This window comes from Pempheris klunzingeri, chromosome 17, assembly GCF_042242105.1.
Source record: "Pempheris klunzingeri isolate RE-2024b chromosome 17, fPemKlu1.hap1, whole genome shotgun sequence".
Classification (NCBI taxonomy): Eukaryota; Metazoa; Chordata; class Actinopteri; order Acropomatiformes; family Pempheridae; genus Pempheris; species Pempheris klunzingeri.
In genome coordinates this window covers 16,288,554-16,309,042 of record NC_092028.1, presented here as the reverse complement: position 1 = coordinate 16,309,042, position 20,489 = coordinate 16,288,554, and the positions used below count along the sequence as shown (strand labels likewise).

The window sequence follows — 20,489 nt, the reverse complement described above, 5'->3', positions numbered from 1 at the left end:
GTTACTATTGAATTGCAATCATTAGTGTTATTGGTCCCTCCTGCTATGACAACGTTGTGCAAGGTCTAGGACTCATCATTTGGGTGATCACTGGAGCTAGCAAAGTTATTAAAGCTAGTATGATTTCTTTAGAAAGCTAAATAACATGTTAAATAAAAGCAGTCCAATCAAAACGGGAAAGAAGACAAGTTTACTGTCTATATATATATATCAATATGTGGGAACAGATGGCTTATGTTAAAGGAATAGTCCAACATTTTGAGAAATATGATGATTCATTTTCTGGAGAGCTAGATGAGAGGGCTGATGCCATTCTCATATTTGTCCATTAAATATAAAGCTTTCAGTCAGCAGCTGGCTAATGTAGCTTAGCTTAAACTAGAAACAGGGGAAGCAGCTAGCCTGGCTCTGTCCAATAACAAAATCTGCCTAGCAACATCTTGAAAGCTCATTAATTCATACTGTATGTCTCGCTTATTTATCTGCATGTAAATTAAACTGTAAAAACGACAATTGGCTGTTTTTGCAGGAGCTCATGTGCCAGACTGTGTTTTTCCTGGAGTCTGCATGGTTGCCTGGCAACTGGTCACAGTCTTGCACATAATGCTCAGTAAAATGTCAAATTGATTTTTTTTTCTTTCTGTCTTTCTTTTTTTTTTTACGTTTTTTTTATACTATAGCGGTGCTGATAGGTGTATGTTTTTTCCCTTTGGACAGAGCCAGGCTGGTTGTTTCTCCTGGTCCCAGTCTTTCTGCTAAGCTAAGCTAATTGTCTGCTGGCTTTAGCCTCCTAATTACCATTCAGACAAACTATCAAGCCTCTCTCCTAACTCTCCATCAGAAAGTCAGTGAGCATATTTCCCAAAATGCTGAGCTAAGTTTATTACACTTCTGCAGACATTCTACCGACTTCCTGCCATTCCCAACTCCAACCTTCGCACCAGCCATAATCTCTGAATGTGACAGTGTACCCCAGTCCGGCGTCCCTTGTGTTTTGTGACTCTTGTATGGGAACAGTGGGTCGTCACAGGGCGAGAGGGAACACACACACACACACACTCACCCAACGAACCCCGCACGCCTCCTTAGGGCCTGATATTTGTCAGGGTGTGTGACAGTCCAGAAGTATCTACCCATCCATCAAATGCAGAGAGAGGACATGGAGACCAGGTGAGCTTCCGTCAAAAAAAAAAAAAAGAAGGCCCATATGGAAGCTGCTGCAGCATCTGTCAGGCCCAGTTTATCAGCTGTGGTTTTAGGAGGAATCAAACAAGCAGAAAAATAAGGGAAACTGTTGCGAATGCTGTTTTCTGAGGCACAGCTGGAGGCGTTCAATCAATTAAGAGTGCTTCTTGGCTCTTAAAAATTTGAGTAAATTGGTGGTTTTCAGTTATTCATTCAGCTGGGAGAGGAGAGGCACGATATGCTGAAGGCAGCACAAACTGTTGCCTGTAAATAAATCTCCATCATTTCTTCCAGCACCCACTCTGTACGTCCCTCCTCTTCACCACTCATTCTCGTGTTCTTTTTTTAAACCTTCTGTGCCCAGTTGAAGACACATGTACATTTTGATGGTGTCAGTATATTTTGAGGTGAAGGGATTATAAATTGTGGGAAAGGAAATGTATCCTTTTTTGTACATCTAATATTTCAAGTCACCTTTTAAGTAGAAATAATTCACTGCACAGCTTTTTCTGTGCCATTTTCTGCTTTTCTCCCCAGTCTCCTATATTTGCTTTGAATCCCCTTTTCCTTTCTACAGATTGTTTGCCCTCTGATATCATTCTTTTACCCTGCTGCTTTTAACCTCCCCCTCCTCTTTCGTCTCCCAGGGTGCTGGCTTTAGTTGATTAGAGTGGCCCTGCTTGCTTTGATTAATTGGATGAGTCTTGTCTCCATGCCAGACCCTCTCCTCTCCTCTCCTCTCCTCTCCTCTCCTCTCCTCTCCTCTCCTCTCCTCTCCTCTCCTCTCCTCTCCTCTCCTCTCCTCATTTAGAAGCGGCTAAAACAAACACAGGGTTTTTATGATGGTCTTGCATTGATGAGAGGAAAGAACTAAAGCTGTGGGTGTGTCAGCAAACACTGGGCAGCTTGCATTTAATTCAGCCTGAAAAGTACTAGACATGTTTCCAATGTGTCGCGTGTTAGCTCTCATAAAGCGTATGCTGTGTGTGTCAAATTCATAGCAGGTCATATATTATTTTATTATGTTATTTATTATATTTTTACAGTATGCAGAAATGGCTGTCAAAATCCAAATATGCACCACAGAAATAGAAAACTTACAACACAGAAGATGTAGGTATCTACAAAATGAGGTATCTTTTAATCCCCATGTAGCTTCATGTAAACCTAGAAATAATATATTAATATAAGATATTTCAGTTGAGATCAGTCATGACAAAGAAAAGCAGCAAATCTACATATTTTGGGAAACTAGAATGAGCAAATGTTTGGCAGCTGTGCTCGAAAGTTAGTAAGTGATAATCAGAATAGTGTTCTCTCTTTTTATCAGTTTTGAGTGCATGGGGACATAAGGACACACGACCGTTTTAGAATATGAGGTTAGTCATGAGTGGTGTGTGTGTGTGTGTGTGTGTTTCAGTGTGAGGTGCTGTGTCTCTTCTGTCTTTTAGCTGTGCCCTCCTAGAACCTGACTCCAGGAAAACTTGGAACCACCCTCCTCTGCCCGCCCTGTCGACCTCCACAGAGTTTTCGTCCGTCCTTCAGGCTGTGATGACAACAACAAGCATTTCCATCTCCGTGGCTCTGTCTCCCCACTCCTTTGTCTCCTCCCTCCTCTCTCCTCTCCATCACTCTCCTTTGTCTGTGTCATCCTCTCCATTTTCTCCCTCCATCACTGCTTCTGTGCTGTCTTTAAGTGAATTCCACTTGAAAAGCTTGTCTCTGAAAGGTCGTCTGCAGCCTCTACAGACCCCCCGAGGCCCTTCATCTTTCTTCTTTTTGTTGCTCTTTTTTTCGGTCTCTCTCTTTCCTTGTTTTTATTCGATCTGCTGTGCTCCTAGCACACACACACACACACACACACACACACACCCAAAATGACACACACAAAACCTATTGTACTACAGCCAAGTGAAAGGCTGGCTGGGAAAGTCAAATGCTCTGTTATTCCATCCCAGCAAATACAATCTCTGGAGATGCAGTGCCAACCAGAGAGCCCCAAGGGGCGCCGGGGCTTTCTCAGAAATTCAGACAATCACACAGGCTAACTGCTCTGTTGTTTCCCGCCGTACCTCCTCCTTCCATCACAGCCTTTATTTTTTTTATCAACCAGCCGAAAGCTAGTGTTTGCACAAACACTTTTGTGTGTGTGTGTGTCATTCTGTGCATAGGTGTCTGAGTGTGTATCTGTGTTTATGTGTGTGGTTGCTTGATAGTGGTAATCAGGAATGATGGACTCTTTGTGACGTGGAAGAATAAACAGGCGCAATAACTCAATAACAACTTGAGGCCTCATTCAGTGAAATCACTGCATGATGAATGACTTTGATTCCGCTGTGTTCACATACAATAGACACCTTGTTCCTGTGATCACTGGAGCCTAACAGCTGCTTTGTTATGTCATTATGCTCTGCATATTGCCGTGCTCAGATGGGGGAAGGTGGGTTTATTGTATTTATGTATATGTTTATGTATTTTAGGACCCTATAAAGCACAGAAATAACACAATACATGTCAGTCATAGCCAAGTAAAAGACAAAATTTATGGCTTAAATGACAACAAATCTAGAAATAGCTATAAATAACGACTAAAAAGACTAGACAAGAATACTTGAGCAGTGGCCCACAACATTACTGTTTTGAACTCAGGCAGGCAGCCAGGTAGACGAAAGTTAGCAACTAGCTTGTAAGCATAGAATTTAGCTGCTAAATATGGTTGTGTTGGTGGAGACCAAAACATAGGTAAAATGGAAGTGAATATTGGACTATTACATGGCATGGCATATCAACTTTAAGGGGATAATATCAGTGTTGTGTTTTCAGCTTGTTTTGCTGCCCCCAAGTGGACAAAATAATAGATTATGGTTAGTTAATAGTATAACGATTTCCAACCAATATTAAGGATTTTCCATCCACTACTCAGAGCAACAGCCTGCTGCTGCTCAGTTGCAGTCTGCCCCCTGTGGAGGGTTCAGGTAAATACTGCTGAAAAGTTGATGGCGCCTCTCCTCAAGGCTCATGTGTTCTGAAGTAACTCATTAATCATGTTGTCATAGTGGGGGTGAGTGAATGAGCAGGGGCTGGTAAAAACAGAGAGAGACCAGGCCCGAGAGCGACTCAGTCTGTCAGTGACAGCCTTGCATAATGAGGGCTAATGGATCGGTGAGCATGGACATACCTGTCCAGTCTACTCACATTAGGATGAATAAAGAGCTGTGGGGCTGTTCTCCTCCGTCCTGTGTGTGTGGGCGGATCACTGAAGTTATTTAATCACATTGCTGATTTGCATTGCAATTTCTCAACCTCCTCCCTTTCACCAATGTTACAGTGTCTCTGCGGATATTAACAGTGTGCTGCTTCTGTCTCTCTGTCTCTCCCAGGCTGTGAGCCCTGTGCAGGGTGGTGATGAGCACTCAGGGCAGCAGCAGCAGGGGAAGTGGCCAGCATGCTGACACCCCTCCCCCCCGTCACACTCCCGGACCCAAGCTGCAGGTGCAGCGCTCCCTCTCTCGTGACACAATCACCATCCACTTCTCTGCTCTTGGGAAGGAGGAAGACGACGAGGAAGAGGAGCTGTATGGGGCACCTGTTGGATCTGCCGGAGCTAAATCAGGGCTTGGTGGTGCAGAGAGACTTCAAGGTTTAGAGGCTTCAGGGCCTGATGACCAGTCTGTCTCTACGGGCTTGGAGGCAAAAGAGGAGCTGCTGTTTGAATCTGTCGGTGTGGAGACCGCCTCAGGAGCCGCTGTCCTCCCTGTTTCATCCACCACCCTGTCTGTGCTGCCCTCAGACCCTCACCCACACACACCTTCTCCAGCTATGACTATCATCCCCACCTCCACCCATGCGCATCTTAGCTCCAACCCTCCTGCCAGCTCCTCCTGGCCCTCAGAGCGACCCTCAGCCAATCCCCCATCCACAGGCTCCAGCACCTCCTCCCCTTGCAAGTCTGCAACTCTGTCCTCCACCAAGCCTTTCCTCAGCTTGGTCAGGTCTTTATCCAATGACGTTGAGTCTCGAGAGTCTCCGCCTACCACTGTTGCACCAACGCACGCACGCCACCGTCACTTAATGAAATCTTTTGTTAAGTCTCTTTCCACGGACACTTCCAAGGCCGATCATCAAGAAGGGCCCCTCCATCACTATCTTCATCACACCCCTCATCAGCAACAGCAGGTACAGCCATCCCAGCGGCCCCCACCTCGCAACATGCAGCTCTTCAAACAGTTCTCCCAGCCTCGGTTATACTCCTGCCCCGTCACTGTCACTCAAGCGGGTGGAGACTCCAAAACGGCCCCCTCCTCCCCCATCATGTCCCCAGATGGTAGGTCTTTCTTCAAGGTCCAAGAAGTGGAGGCCAGGATAGAGGATACCAAGCGGCGACTGTCAGAGGTGATGTCAGACCCCCTGCAGCTTTTTAGTAAGATCATGGGGGATGAGCCTGCCGTGGGAGCTGTTGGAAGTGCCACTCATCGTGCCAAATTGCTGTCCTCCAGTGCGTCAGAGCTCAGTGGAGTGACAGCAGTAAATGGACACGCAGAAGGTAATAACAACTATAGCATCAAGGAGGAGGAAGGGCCAGAGGGGGAGGAAGAGGAAGAAACCCCCACGGGCAAGGGCCCTGACTCTGTTTTTTTCTCCTTCCCATCTCTGGCACCAGCCCCAACCCTCACCCAGGCTTCCTCATCTACTTTCCCCAAGTCTCCTTCTCTCACTTTGGGCCGCTGCTCAATGTCGGCACTGGTAGCACGACAGGAAGACGAGGACTTCTGCGAACTGTACAGTGAAGACTTTGAGTTATGCACCGACACAGAAACGCCAGATGGGGATCGTCCCGGGTCCCGGCAGCCCCACACTGGGAGCACTGGTTTGTGTAGTGAACTCGACACCGAGGACGAGGAGAAAGTGGAGGAGGAGTTCGAGACTGTGCCTGTGACTGGCCTCATCTTCCTGACACAGTTGGTGTACTGGTATTTAGTCCTTCCAGTGCCACCATATGTTGGTGCGGTGGTGCACGGGATAATAGCTGGGTTCATATTGGCCCTGCTGGTCCTTTGGATGTCCTCTCCTCGACGCTCGTCATCAGGGACAAGGGGGCGAAGGATAGACCCCTGGAATGTCGCCCAACTGGATATCAAGGAACCGGGAATCTTCAAGGTAGATAAAGCAGCGCATGGATGTCCACGTTTAGGCCTGTTGCTATGTGACTTCAAAATGTAAACTCCATGTAGACCTTTGGGTCTTATTCTCCTTCTGTTGTAGCAGGTGTTATTGCTTTGCTGGCTCTTGGAACCATTAAGGTTGTAACATTATCAATGGTATGTTTAGGCTGAATACTTTGCCAAGATTTTAATGTAAACTTACAGAAAAGACTGTTTTATATCGCCTGGTGTCAAAGTAACCTATATTAGATGTAGCCTTACAGGTTTTACGCATGTAGTTGATAGCATCATCATGATATATGGCCGTGGCACTGCGTTTATCCTACCGCCTTCGAGAAACCATACAAAATGGGAACGCCATACAGTGCACAGATTTTTATGTTTGTTTGTCAAGCATAAGCTAAATTGAATTAAGTAGGATTCTTGTCCCCAAGAGCTTTTGTTTTCAATCTTTAGACTATGTGATCTTCGCTCTATCATTTCACCATCCTCTCACTCTAGCCAAGCACTGAAATGTGACAGCGACAGTTTGGCTTTGAAACAAAAACATTCGAATGAGAGCACTGCCGCGTTTGACCCCCGTTCTCAGTTAACCTCACTCAGTGCTGTGGAAATTCTTTTAAAAGAGAAATATTTAGTAGTTTGAGGGAGTTATGTAAGCATGTGTACTTGTATGTATGTGTGTGTGTGCCTTAGTGGGTACCAAGCTGTTGCACAGGAGAGTCTTATGGCCGCAGGGCACAGCTGTTCCAAAAGCGGAGCTCTGCCGTTGTGCAGAGGATGATACGCGCATGTGAACGACAGACCCTAGAGCACACAAGTGCAGGGCAACAGCAGTGGGAGCAAACTTTGCTTTTCCTCTTTATATTTCTCTTCCTCGTGGGATCAACACAGAATTAGTGTTTCAGAATCTCCACTTTATCTTCTGTTGTGATGCGTGAACTTTGTGAGTGCTGCACCTCACAGCACTGTTTCTGTTTCTGTTTTGAAACAGACTGCTGCATCCCTACACGTTTTCTCATAAGTTAAAGGCAAATGGACCCATTGTTGTTCTTGTTGTCCTTGAGTTTCACCGCTCTTCCCAGTCTTTTTACCAGCACGGCTCCACAATACATGGCGATATTAGAAAATCATAGATATATGGGTTATCAGATATATGTTGGCTGTTAAATAACAAGAAATGTAGCACAGAGAATGCCAAAGATATGTTTGCAGATGCTGTTTTATAGTTTGTAAAAAGTTTTGTAAAAAGAATATTAGTAATCTGTCAAAAACGTTTTGTTTTTCTTAAATAACCATATTTAAGGCCTCCATATATATTATTAGAATGTATTTATTTTATGAATGTCGGGAGAAATATCATCATTAGGCTTTTTTTTAAAAACTCTCAGGTAATCAACACTGACATCCAGTGTCGTTGGGGCTCTGTTCACTAGTGAGGATTTCCAGATTGCTCAGACAACATATGCACAATGAACATTCAATACAGGAAAGTGCATAAAACATAAAAAATCTAACATAATAAAGTAAGTTTTGGTGCATGGTCAAACAAAAATTAGCAAAAAACAATGCATGATTGGTGCTGTGAGATTAGAATTTGATTCAGTGTCATTTACCACTCTTTCCCTCTCCACCTCCTCAATCTCTCAGGGCTGGATGAATGAGATCCACAACTACGACCCAGAGATGTACCACGCCACCCTGACCCACTCTGTTTACGTCCGTCTAGAGGGCTCCGTCCTGCGTCTGTCCAAGCCCAACCGGAACATCTCCCGCCGTGCCACCCACAACGAGCCTAAACCCGACGTCACCTACATCAGCCAGAAGATCTACGACCTGACTGACAGCAAGGTGTGGTAGCTTGTGGGTGTATGTTGTGTATTTCTGTGCATGTTTGTAAAATATGACGAAATGAGGGGGATATTAATGTGTTAAGTGTGTGTGTGTGTGTGTCTGCTGGCTTCCCAGTGTATTTTGAGTGCTTGATGATGAGCTTAACAGATAGTGACATCAAGCACACGTCCCCTCCTATTTGCCTTTGCCTGAGTGCATGCTTGCTAATAGGTCATGTTCAGTGACAAAAGCACTCAGAGTCACATTCAGTGTGTAAACATGGAGTAAATATCACAAGTCACTGACCCTGTACACAGCTCTGTGTCTTGTATATATGGGTGCTGACTCTGTGGTTTTGTATACCTAAGGGCAGGGCAGCAAGAAGACATTTGTCATATCCGTATATCACAGAGCAAACGGGTCATTATGGTCGTCCTCGTCATGCAGCTACTCTTCTCTCTGCTCTGTGGAAGCGAGCGGCTCCCTAAAGTATCATTTCACCATCATTGCTATGGATGTTTAGTCTGTCTTGAGTGTTACCTGCATTTCTAGAAGCTAGATTACACATAAGTGTCCCTGAACATGCATTTTTCTGCTCGCAGTAAAGGTCTGATTATTTTTACTATTCTGAGATCCGATACCTCCCCCACACCATAATAACACCAGGCTACACACCCAACCATGCAATCCTAATATTTTAATGATGTTAATATTGCTGGAGCAAGAATGTAAGCCTGAAGGATGATAAACAAAACATATTATTACAACATACTGTACAGCCCTGAATAATGGCAAATATTCCCTACTATGCTGGCTACTAGCTAGCTTTGGGTTAGGTTGATATAAATACACAACAGATGAGTCATTTGCGCTTGTATTCCTGCCTGTACGGTTTCTTTTTGGCTTCTATTTTTGAGATATTTCAAGCCCCCAGTTGCTGCCACTCACTCCCTGGGGCAAGTCTGCCACATAATATTTGTAGTTTCAATGTGCACTAGAGAGTACTGCTGCTGGACTCGTATCATTTCTCTGTTTGTCCTTATTTCAAGGTGGTTAATCCACTAACCCAAAAAACATCCACAAAACACTCTAACGTCATCATCTCTGTGTGTTTGATTATATGAACTCGGTCTGTACTCCCTCACAGATCCAGCTGGTGCCCCAAAGCTTGGCTAGAAAGAGGGTTTGGAACAAGAAGTACCCCATTTGCATTGAGCTGGCCAAGCAGGAGGACTTCATGTCCAAAGCCCAGGGAGAGAAGCCCGAAGCAGGGGAGGACAAATTATCGGGGTCGGGTGAGAAGCTAGAACGAACGGACAAATACGAGAAAGCTGAAGTATCAGGACCAGCAGAGGAGCCCAAAAGGCCAACCTCCGGAGGTGGGGATCTGACAATCTACCTGTTTGGGAGGACGGGGCGGGAAAAGGAGGAGTGGTTCAGGAGATTTCTTCTGGCATCCCGAATGAAGTCAGAGGGGAGAGCTAGCAGTCTGCCTGGCATCTGCAAGAGTGGTGAGTTTGAACCTGAGCTATGTACATAATCACACACCAATATGCAAAAATCCATGTCAAGTTTATTGGCTTTATCTGTCTCTCACACACACATACTATTGTTGCACAGACAGACATCACTTTCCACAGTCAGAATAGCTATTCTCTTGAGAATGTGACGGCACAGCCATCAGATCTGTGCATAAGCCCCGTCTTAGGGACGGTCAATCCCCTCAACTGAGCGAACAGATGAGTGTGACTGGGTCAGCAGGATTACATGCACAGAGAAGCACCATATTATGGCATTGGTCTCCACTGTGGGATATAAGCTTGCAAGGATAAGGCCCAATTCAAAGGGAAACACTAGCGCTGTGTGAGTCCAGTGATAAAGGCAGTGTAGAGTGAACAGGATTACTGGAAATATGATTTACATATCAAGCTGTTTTGTGGATATACATAGCAATTATGTTGAAAATGACTTATTTAGTGCTAATATAAGTCGGAGAGAGGAAGCAGTGTGTCATCTGGTGTAACGCATGCTGATACAGACTGTTGCAGAATGTTGTGAGAAATAAATAAAAAAAGTAGATGCTAATTATCCAATGGCGCACAAAGTCTTGACCGTGCATTATGTATGCGAAATATGATGCATCGATAAGAATCTCTGAAAAAGTTGTTAATGCATAATTCTGTCGCATTAACCTCCACATACTCTCCGCACATCCCGCACACCCCCACCCCCCCCTCCACTTTTAGCCTTCTTGCCCTCCCACAGCCGCAGCAGCAGCACCCAATCTGGTGGAGGCCTGGAGGCTGACAGCAGGAGCAGCAGCCGGGGAAGCCAGGAGGAGCTGTCTCAGCCTCGCCACAGAGAGACGTCCGCCGCTCCCTCCTGTGGCTCTGCTGGAGGGATGAAGCAGAAGATGCTCTTGGACTACAATGTCTATATGGCCAAATATGTCAACCCCCAGGCACCACCAAGAAGCCCGACTGCCACTGAGAGCCCTGGGCACAGCCCCGAGAGCAGCCCCAAAACTACCAAAAAGGTAGGAGATAGAGGGATACATGAAAGGATGAAAAGAAATAGACAATCAACCAGGCAAGGTGGGTCACCTGCCCAGAAGGTGCTTTGTGAGCCCTGGTCATGTCACTTGATTATAGGTCATTTGATTAATTGTAAGTTTGTTAAAATGGCACCTCTAAAGTGCAACATCAGTGAATTTAGTTGATAGATTTTTCACTTAAAGGTACCCTGTGGAGCAGGGGAGGCTCCCCTTTGGTGGTAACACGCTAAAGATACCTGGCAATGCGTCAACAAAGGCAAGGAGGGAGGAGACATTTACACCTTGTCTTAACACGTGATCTGTATCTGGATACATTATCTAGATAATGACATCCAATCCACAGGCATTTACACTTGAACCTGCTATTAATAAGCATTCTTGTGATCTCCATTCTGCCAGGATTGTCAGATTGTATTGTCAACAAACACATCGCGTCCCAGTAAAGGATGTTAATTGTTTGCAAGGGAAGACTAACAGCTACTGCTATTTCGTTCCTTAAGCTAGCAGGTAGACGTGGAGTTAATTGCATTAAGTTGCATTTTGCAGGGCAATTTTATTCCTTATGATTGTGCAGTAGTTCCTGCGGTATGGATTGCATTTACACTTTGCATTAACACGCACATTGTCTCTAATGAAGGTAGGATATCCAGATATGTGATATGTAAAACAGACCTTTTGGTTGTAATCAAGAAAAGTCAGTAACTTTTTTGATTACAACCTGCAATGTGCGGCTTAATTATGGAGTTACAGTGTAATTTACAGTATGCACCAATACACATACAGTGTGTGGGTACTAAGGAACAAGATCTCTAATCAGGTAACAATTCTGGATGCCCTGTGGCCCCCTAACAGGTTGATCCGCCTATGGAAGTAGACAGAGCCTGACTCAAGCCCAGACTGTTATTATACCTGACCAGAACATATTATCTGAATTCTATGAAGCTCAAAGCTGCAGTATATACCTGTATATGTGTCCTTCAGATACGCAGGAGGTCAGAGGACGCTGTGGAGCCTGAGGCCTGGGTCAACGCTTTTCTTGGAAGGATATTCTGGGACTTCTTGGGAGAGAAGTACTGGGCAAATGTAGTCACCAAAAAGATCCAGATGAAGCTCAGTAAGATCAGGGTTGGTACTGGTACTAGCTTGCACAAATATACATCTACAGGATAACTAGCAATTCAGGGAAATGCTTCCCATTGTTCTCAGTGATTTTGTGTCTGTTTTGTGTTTTGTTTTTTTTTACACTGTTTTGTATTTCAGCTGCCATATGTTATGAATGAGCTGACGCTGACAGAGCTTGACATGGGTTTTTCCATTCCTACGATCCTCCATGCCTCTAAACCCTCAGTGGATCACCAAGGTAAGAAGAGAAGCTACACTAGATGTGTCATGTCTTTAACACAGTGTTCAGGATGGTCTGCTACAATAGAGATTTATTATTTTCCTGCCATCAGTCTTCTTCCCCTTCCTGCTCGATCCTCCATCCGTCATTATACCGCAGGCTGTTTATCACTTCTCCCCCTTGCCTGTCTGACAGAACAGTGAGACATTCTCTCCCTTCTTCTTTTCCCCTCAATCCATCCATCTTCCTAATCTCCCTTCCCTTACCACTCTTCCATCTTCCCTAAACTTTGCTCTTCTTCTCTCTGGATTGAGACATTTCCCCTCCCCTCAACTCTCTCCGCCTGGCTCCTCGGGAGTCTAGCCCCTCTGCGCGCCTCGCTCTATTAAGCCACAGTAATTAAACTTCACATCTTGGGTCCCCTTCATCTATTACCGAGGCACTGACTCACCCTGCCTCCGCCTGCCTTGAGCCCCAGCGTAGGGACTCGCTCGACATGTAAAGACAATACAGAGATGTGAAGCATATTAATTCCCACAGAGGTGGCTGGTTTGGGGAGAAAATGAGAGAAGAGAAGCTTAAGAAGAGATTGTGGGAGGTGTGTTTCAGTCATTAGTAGTGCTTTTAAACAGAGAGCAGAACAAATGATGTTTCTGTCCTCATTTTTAAATATTCAGGTTAGTCCAAAGTCAGTTTAGTGTAGTTTCTTGCGTCTAAACATGTAGGAGCAGTGACTAGGTATCACCTTTTTTTATTCAATTGAAGGAGCCAGTCATGAGTCACTCGGGTGCCAGCCACATTTCCACGGCTGAGTTTGCAAAGCTCATTAATGTGTTCTGTCTGAACCTATACACCCACATAAATATACTCACAAAGCATAATCAGTTGATCCCAGCACATAATTAGTCCTCGGGGAATGGCATCTCCACAAGTGCTGCGCTGTAAAGCTGCACGAACCGAACAGGATGCATTTGCTTCGATAGTAGACACACCTAATTTCATATCTTGTATTGTATCTCAATGCTTTTGTGATAATGATGAATGAAGAAGGAGAGAGAGAGTGCATCCTGATGACTTCACGTTGGGAAGACATGATTTGATTTACAATGTTTGAACTGTGCTCCAAGATCTACTAAATGTGTGTAAAGAAAAGTGGGTGTAGAGTAGAGGCCCCCAATATATAGTAATATATTTTCCAGTCTGATGTAGAAACACAGACATGCTTATGTCAGCGCTGCAGATATGTTGATATGTTATATGTTGTTGATATGCAGATATGCTGACTAAAAAATGAATCAGGCACTCCACACTGTCTCTCCCACTTGTGTGTCTTGTTCTAGACAGAGACGGAGAGACACTAGCGTCCACTGTACGCTGTCATTTAGCGTCTCTGCGACACCGCTGCCACACACATACAAATCAATGAGCATTTATGGAGAGTGGAAAATGGAGAGGAGGCAGGAGCGAGGCAGGGGAGTAATAAACAACACTTATCAGTTGCAGAGGTTAGGAATCATTGAGCAAACAGCAGGGGGGAGATGTGTGTGATGTGTGAGCAGGAAGTAGCTTGATGAAGTCAGCCAATAAGGAGGCAGCGTTGCCCTAGAGCTGACCTTTACAGCGTTTGCCAGAGGAGAGGTCTTCTTCCTGGCAGCCCTGCAGGGGACCTCACAGCAATTAGACACCAGGGAAGAGGTTCTTCTTTATTCACTGAAAGAGCGTCACGAGTTGGCTCCTTTTTGATGCTGCTGCTGCTGGTGGTGGTGTCAAGTAGCACGATTTCAACATTGAAACACAATACATCAGTGCTTTTCCCTCACAATCTGTCCAGGTCTGTGGTTTGATCTGGAGATCTCCTACACGGGCTCCTTCCTCATGACACTAGAGACCAAGATGAACCTGGCCCGTCTGGGGAAGGAGGGCGAGGGGCTCGGGGAGCACGGAAAAGAGTGGTGAGGCTTTCAGTTCCGCGTAATAGTCTCCTCTTTAAAAGTCCGTAATGAAGCTGAGATTTTTGAGAGTGATCCTTCGCAGCTTGTCCTTGACTGCTCATGTTTGTTCTTGTTATTGTCGCATAATGCATTCTACATAAAGCAAAGTAGAAGGATTTGCTTTTTTGCTAAACAACACTGGATGTTAATTAGGGCGATTTGCATTTAGAATCATATTAGTTGTCACATCTGTCTTTTTCACAATTCCTACCTTTTTTCTGTTGGCTCTTCCTTCTCTTAATATATTAATCCTCTGTCTGGACGCTTACCTCTGTGGATTTGTCCAATGGCTGGTGAGTTTGGGAATAGATGCCTGTTGAAACAATACATTTTGTTCTGAATTATGGTTTCTTTTCCTTGAGTGAATCATTGGAGATTAGTGTCCTGTGATTTATATCAGTGGGGATGCACTTGAGGGGAATTTGTTTTAATTTCTACTGGTTCTGGGGACCAGGCCTTTAGAGCCTGCAACAGTGAGTGTGTGTGTTTATGTGCGTGTGACAGGACCAGGCCTCGGACATACTGTCTGGCAGACAGCGATGAGGAGTCGTCTAGTGCTGGCTCATCAGATGAGGAGGATCCCCCAGAACTCCTCAGTGACAAAGCCATCCCTCCTGGAGCCGAGGGGTGAGCAAATGTCTTGTTACAACAATACCATCACGAATTTGAACGGAACATGGGCAGAAACAGATTCACGCGGACGTGTTGAAGCAGAACATCCTGCCTTTTCAGTCTACCCACACACCTACCTACCCACTCAGTCCAACGCGTTTTAAAGCTTGCTGCCGATTTAATGTAGCACCCAGTCACTCCCCGCCATCGTGGGTGCGGAGTAGCAAGAGATGCTGTTATGAATAAATGATGAACCTGACTCACTCCTTGCCTCCCCTCCTCCTCCCCCGTTTCCATCCTCTGCTCACGTAGCTATGTGGGAGGCCACAGGCCCAGCAAGATCATGCGCTTTGTGGACAAGATAGCCAAGTCCAAGTACTTCCAGAAAGCCACAGAGACGGAGTTCATTAAGAAGAAGATGGAGGAGGTGTCCAACACGCCACTGCTGCTCACTGTGGAGGTGCAAGAGTGCCGCGGGACGCTGGCTGTCAACATCCCACCTCCCCCCACGGACAGGATATGGTATGTTCACTTCAAGAGAGGAGTGCGTTGAAGACTGTGGGTGTCTAGTTAGTGAGTGCTTGGGAATCTTGGCTTATGGGAGACTTATAGCACCCTCTGCTGGGCACATACAGACACGCATACTGTGAAAGAAACATATTTTAGCACCTTTGAACTGAATAAACTTAACATTTAAGTAAATGAGGGCACAAAGGTTGGTATTTTCATAAAAGATACTGAATATTTAAGTACACGCTCCATGCTTTATAGGCGTAACTATATTGATCACTTTCATCAGCATCAACAGCAGCATGTCGGGACCCCTGATGGGGTACCAAGAATAATCAGAGGGGTCATCAGATAATTAAAATAATAAGGTACAATATTTCAATGTTATGCATATTTTTTTTCCCCACCGTTTTTTTTATGCAGAATACTGGATACTTCCACCTATTTAAGTCTCTAAAGTCCTTCAAATAAAACTGTGCTTGAAGGAAAAACAGCTCTCTGTAAATGCTCAAACCTCATGTCCACACTGTGGCCATGATTTATGATGAGGGTTCAGAAGTAGATTCTGCTTCGTTTGAAGGGGTCACAAGCTAAAAAAAAAAAAGGTTGGAAACCACTAATTTACAACGTCATCGTTATCTCAACTATCTCAACAAAGTGCCTTACGTTGTAAAATAGGACGATGTATTGAATTCAATATGCCTGATTTCTGAGAACCCAATCTTGCAGACTGGAATTCAGCTTGTATGAGATTATGTCATTTTTACCACGAATCTTTCCTCTTGGCTGTCAGGTATGGTTTCCGGAGTCCGCCTCACCTGGAGCTGAAAGCACGGCCTAAACTGGGCGAGAGGGAGGTCACTTTAGTTCATGTGACAGACTGGATTGAGAAGAAACTGGACCAGGAGTTCCAGGTATGCACTGAGAAAAACAGGACATATTCCATCTTCTGTGCATTTTAAAAACCCTCAGTCGCCCTGACCGAGAGGCTGAAAGTTTACTCCAGGACAAAGATAACGTCCCCCCCAGATGTTTTAGGGTGAGAATTTAGGCTATAAAAGAGGACTTTGGGATTAATTTATGGCTGCCCACCTACATGCACTTCAAAGCAGTGTGCCTGTGGCTTTCCCACCCCTCATATATAAATCCCAAGTAATGATACGCCTGCTGCTAGATAACTGCCCTGAGGCACACCTGCAAACTGCTGTGTCCCTGTCAGGTCTACCACACATCTACATTTATCCCTGGCTGACTCTTCTGGGGGTTGTTATTATGTACCACCCCCCTCAACTATGCCTCCAGTAAAATACAGTGCTGCGGCGAACACTGTTGTCATTTGTGAGTGAGTGTATTCATCTGGCTTTCAACTGACGCTGAACTCAGGCCTCATTGTGGTTTCTAGACATAACAGAGCAGGAATGAATACACATGGGATGATGTATTTCAGGTGGGTTTTTTTTCTGTAGTTCATGTTAACAGATGTAATGTCATGCCACTGTCTTTATTTGGTATGTGTTTTTGTTACACAGCTTATTAATCAGTAGTGTCTCATCCATTCCCTTCACTTGACTCTCACAATAGCTTTTAAATAGGCGTATTTGAGTGCCCTCCTCCTCTTCTATTGTTGAAATGAAGACTTTACTTGTTACTGTGCTTGTCCTCCCACAGAAAATATTTGTGATGCCAAACATGGATGATATATGGCTACCCATAATGCACTCTGCAATGGACACACGTTCAAATGCCAACTTGGTTACTGTGACAAATGATGCCTTGAAGGACCCAGAACCCGAGGAGTCTGAAGTCTCGGACATGTGAGGGCCGCTGTGTATAATGGCGGACATTTTATCACCACGGCAATATGACAAGTCCCCGCGCCCGCCCTCAGAAACCCACGGGTGCAGCAGCGGGCCAGGCCAACTCCCCGATATTTTTACTCATGTTCCAGTCCCGTTTTTGCACCAGTCTGCAGCCACTCATGAAGTGCGCTGGAGGCGGCGGCCAGCCTGTTAATCATCCGTGGAAACAGGAAGAGAATTGTGACTCACAGACTCTCGTCCAATCACACAGCCTGATTCGTGTGACGGTTAATGCTCTGATGAAGTAACAATACACAGGGCAGGTCGAGACTGTTCAACAAACGTGTGTGGTGGTGGTGGATTGATAAAATAGCAATCAGAACCAACCAGAAGAACCATTATACCTGTGATGTACAGCTGCACCAAACATGATAGTTGTACAGTGTAAACTTTTGGTGCGACCTTTCTAATGGAGCGGTTTATTGTTGCTACAACTGTACGAGAACTTTGAGGCCACTGATGAAGAGCGCGTTTGTCCAAGTGAGCAAACTTTTGTCGTACTAATCCCAGAATTTGGAGATGATTTTGCTGAGAAGCCCCCTCGTCCATGAATACACATTTCACAGGGATATCAAGACTCATTTACCGCCCATCCCCGCCCGCTGCCTGTGCCAGCCGCCTGGCACATATATGCAAACAGATCAACGGCGCTGTGTCCACCAGTGATACAGGGTCAGTCCAGATCCACTATGGACACCATCATAACGTACAGCCTGAATGCTTTTAACTGTTTGATGGGGAATAGAGCTAAAACTGACTTTAGAAGGGTGAATTAAAACATATCTGCAAACACAGCAGCAGAGCATTGCCTAGGTCTGATGAATGTATAAATAGAAACGCGGCTACTTAGCTGCACAAGGAATAACTCATTCACTGACAACGTGCTTCTACGCAATATGCTTCGAGACTTCTTTTCATGTTACATTCAGAGTTGAGCAAAAGTAATAATTTTGGTTTTATTGCCAAAGCAATCTGTCAGTCCTGTTTGAAGGCTACTGTATGAGGTAAACGGTGACAAATAAGCAATCGGTTAATTATCACGTGCTCCCACTGAGGCCACTCCTGTGATGTACAAGCAAAGTTTTGTTAACTGTAGCTGGAAGTAAATAAAACGGAGACATAAACTTCAGGGAGTGATTTTCTCGGTGGGGGCAGGAGGAGACTGACATCATTTTGTGAACACAGTGACACATGAAAGTTTTTAGGTGGGAAACATTCCCACTCTTCTTCTGTTTTATTTCAATAAATAACACACTGGATATCAGCCATATTATTTAAAGTTGTCATCCTGCTGATGAATGCTCTTTTTTTCTTGAATTTATTGTTTTGCTGTCCTTTCTGTACTGTACACACTTAAGAGGAATAACTCCAATAAACTAGATCAACAGCAACCTTGTAATCTGCCAAGACACCCGGCTGCTTTGCAGGCGACTATTGTTTTACACGTTTTGTGTTCAAATGTGTGTGTTGGCAAAGTGTATGAGGCAGAAAGTGCCTTTAAAATAATCAAACATTCCTCCATAGTGAGCCACCACATTTGTTGCATCAGTTGAGGATAGAGAGACAATGTCTTTGTGCCATTACTGTCTGTCGAGACATGCCTCTTTTGTTTTCACAGGTTTAGGTGTTGTTCATTTGCACAGTGACAAAAATACGAAACATTGCTGTTGTTGTTCAGTGATGTCACAGAATGTCACGGTTCTGATCGTTGTGGATCAATAAAACCTTTTGCTTGGACAGAAGTTGTGCTGCTTTGTGGTTGTGACGGAAAAGGGGGGGGGGAAAATTAGACGACACCAGATTCTGGGTTCATTCTCGTGTATTTAGCTTAGTTTATTAATATAACCAGTATTATGGAATCATTAATTGTTTACACTATAAAAGATGAAAAAATATTGTAAAATGTCTGTCTTAGGAATCAAATATCCAAAAACACTCAATTTACAACTAAATAAACATTCATACTTTAGAGTTTATTGCTCTTGCAAAAAACCCAAAGACTAAAAATTATGAACAAAATAGTTGCCAATTTTCTGGCCATTGACATTGTAGCTCTCTGCTAAATATAGTGGCCCATAAAACACTTGATGTTTCAAAGTCTAAAATATTGTTATATGTAGTTTATAAATATATACACACAAATAAGAAATCTACATTACATCTATAAATCATTGTTCTGACTATTTTCACTCTGTGTCTCGCTTTAAAAGAGAGACTTGGTAAAATTGCCAAGAAACCCCAGTTATGACAAGACTTGGTTTGCTCTTGCACCACTTCTGACGTGTGAATGGCCAAGGAAAAGGCCATTCAGGTTGAAAGTGTAGTGCTAAAAAATAAAAAATAAAGAGAACTCAAAGCATGCAAAATAAGCAGAATTAAAAGACGACCACAATTTGTTGACAAATGCTTTATTCATACAGAATATGGTACATCATACAGTTCAATAGATTCAGTAATACATACAGGAGACCAATAAGCATGTACCTTATCATTCAGAGAAGTGTGGCCAGTTGTTGAGCTCCGCAGTGTGATTTCTGTGGAAGAAACACAGCTTTGAGTTAAGCTCAATCACTGAAACACCATCCATTCAAAAGAGAAGTCAACATATGAGTTTTATGTCAGATCCATGTTGTCTTCAATCTATATCAGAAGTCTAACGCATCATGATCATCATTCATAACCATTACAAACCACTTTCCGCTCAGGCAAAATACTTACTGGATTGCCACTGCAGGGATCCATCCACTCCAACCCAGCCTGCCTGCATTCCTGAAAATAAAAGACATCTGAATAAACTTTATCAACACACACACACACCAGATTGGCGTTTGTGGGTCATGTCAGACTGAATATGTTGACTTCATTTTTACATCAGAAGTCTAACGCACGAAAATCCATCATCCATGAACCTAATCCATCCAAAAATAATGCTTTTCTAATAAACACTCACGGTCATGCAGTCATGGAGGCCTTCATCTCTGAGTGCACCATCTTTCTGTCCACGTGTAGATGTGCAATCGCCCAAAAAAAAAAAAAAAAACACTGCAAGGCCCCGCGCTGATCACCGGCCCTGTGGACAGCACAACATACTGTAGATTGGAGGACAATTGAACGCATTTTGCCATTTGAGGTTAAAAATAAATCAAACTTACCCCCACATTTCCACGCCGATGCGGCCTAGTCACGTTGCTCCAAAATGCAACTGAATGCCTCATCAAACTGGGAGTCATTTTTTCTGCAAATTCAAGTCACGTATCATAAAACTGACAAAACCAACTGTGCAAAAATAAGCTTTTCGCAGACATGTTGAAGGCAGATATATCAAGCATGGCTCCTCCACAGAAAGCATGCTCTCCAACAGGGCTGGACTGGAGCGAGAGGTGACCCCCGGATGTGCTTTATACCACATCCGGTGTGCGCGGTCCGTCTCTCATTGGCTCA

The 20,489-nt window shown here is 44.4% G+C and overlaps 1 protein-coding gene and 1 long non-coding RNA gene across 3 annotated transcripts in view; one reads left to right on the top strand and one right to left on the bottom strand.

The window, feature by feature from the left end:
- The window catches only part of tex2 (testis expressed 2), a 28,029-nt gene extending 9,690 nt beyond the window's left edge, over positions 1 to 18,339 (top strand). The window contains exons 3-13 of one of the 2 annotated variants that reach the window (XM_070848737.1): positions 4,566 to 6,342; positions 7,998 to 8,198; positions 9,328 to 9,691; positions 10,427 to 10,716; positions 11,716 to 11,859; positions 11,995 to 12,094; positions 13,908 to 14,028; positions 14,578 to 14,694; positions 14,992 to 15,201; positions 15,983 to 16,103; positions 16,858 to 18,339. In XM_070848737.1, the coding sequence (XP_070704838.1) occupies positions 4,591 to 6,342; positions 7,998 to 8,198; positions 9,328 to 9,691; positions 10,427 to 10,716; positions 11,716 to 11,859; positions 11,995 to 12,094; positions 13,908 to 14,028; positions 14,578 to 14,694; positions 14,992 to 15,201; positions 15,983 to 16,103; positions 16,858 to 17,007 (3,570 nt within the window). In that variant the 5' untranslated portion in view covers positions 4,566 to 4,590 and the 3' untranslated portion in view covers positions 17,008 to 18,339. Of the gene's footprint in view, positions 1 to 4,565; positions 6,343 to 7,997; positions 8,199 to 9,327; positions 9,692 to 10,426; positions 10,717 to 11,715; positions 11,860 to 11,994; positions 12,095 to 13,907; positions 14,029 to 14,571; positions 14,695 to 14,991; positions 15,202 to 15,982; positions 16,104 to 16,857 lie in introns of both variants that reach the window. The other variant, XM_070848736.1, reaches the window with a different exon arrangement.
- A 1,101-nt stretch (positions 18,340 to 19,440) lies between these two features.
- On the bottom strand, positions 19,441 to 20,405 carry LOC139217324 (uncharacterized). Its single transcript, XR_011585603.1, has 4 exons — positions 20,201 to 20,405; positions 19,999 to 20,118; positions 19,767 to 19,817; positions 19,441 to 19,582 (listed from the first exon to the last, which is right to left on the bottom strand). It is a non-coding gene; the product is annotated as an uncharacterized lncRNA (long non-coding RNA).
- Between the last annotated feature and the right edge of the window lie 84 nt (positions 20,406 to 20,489).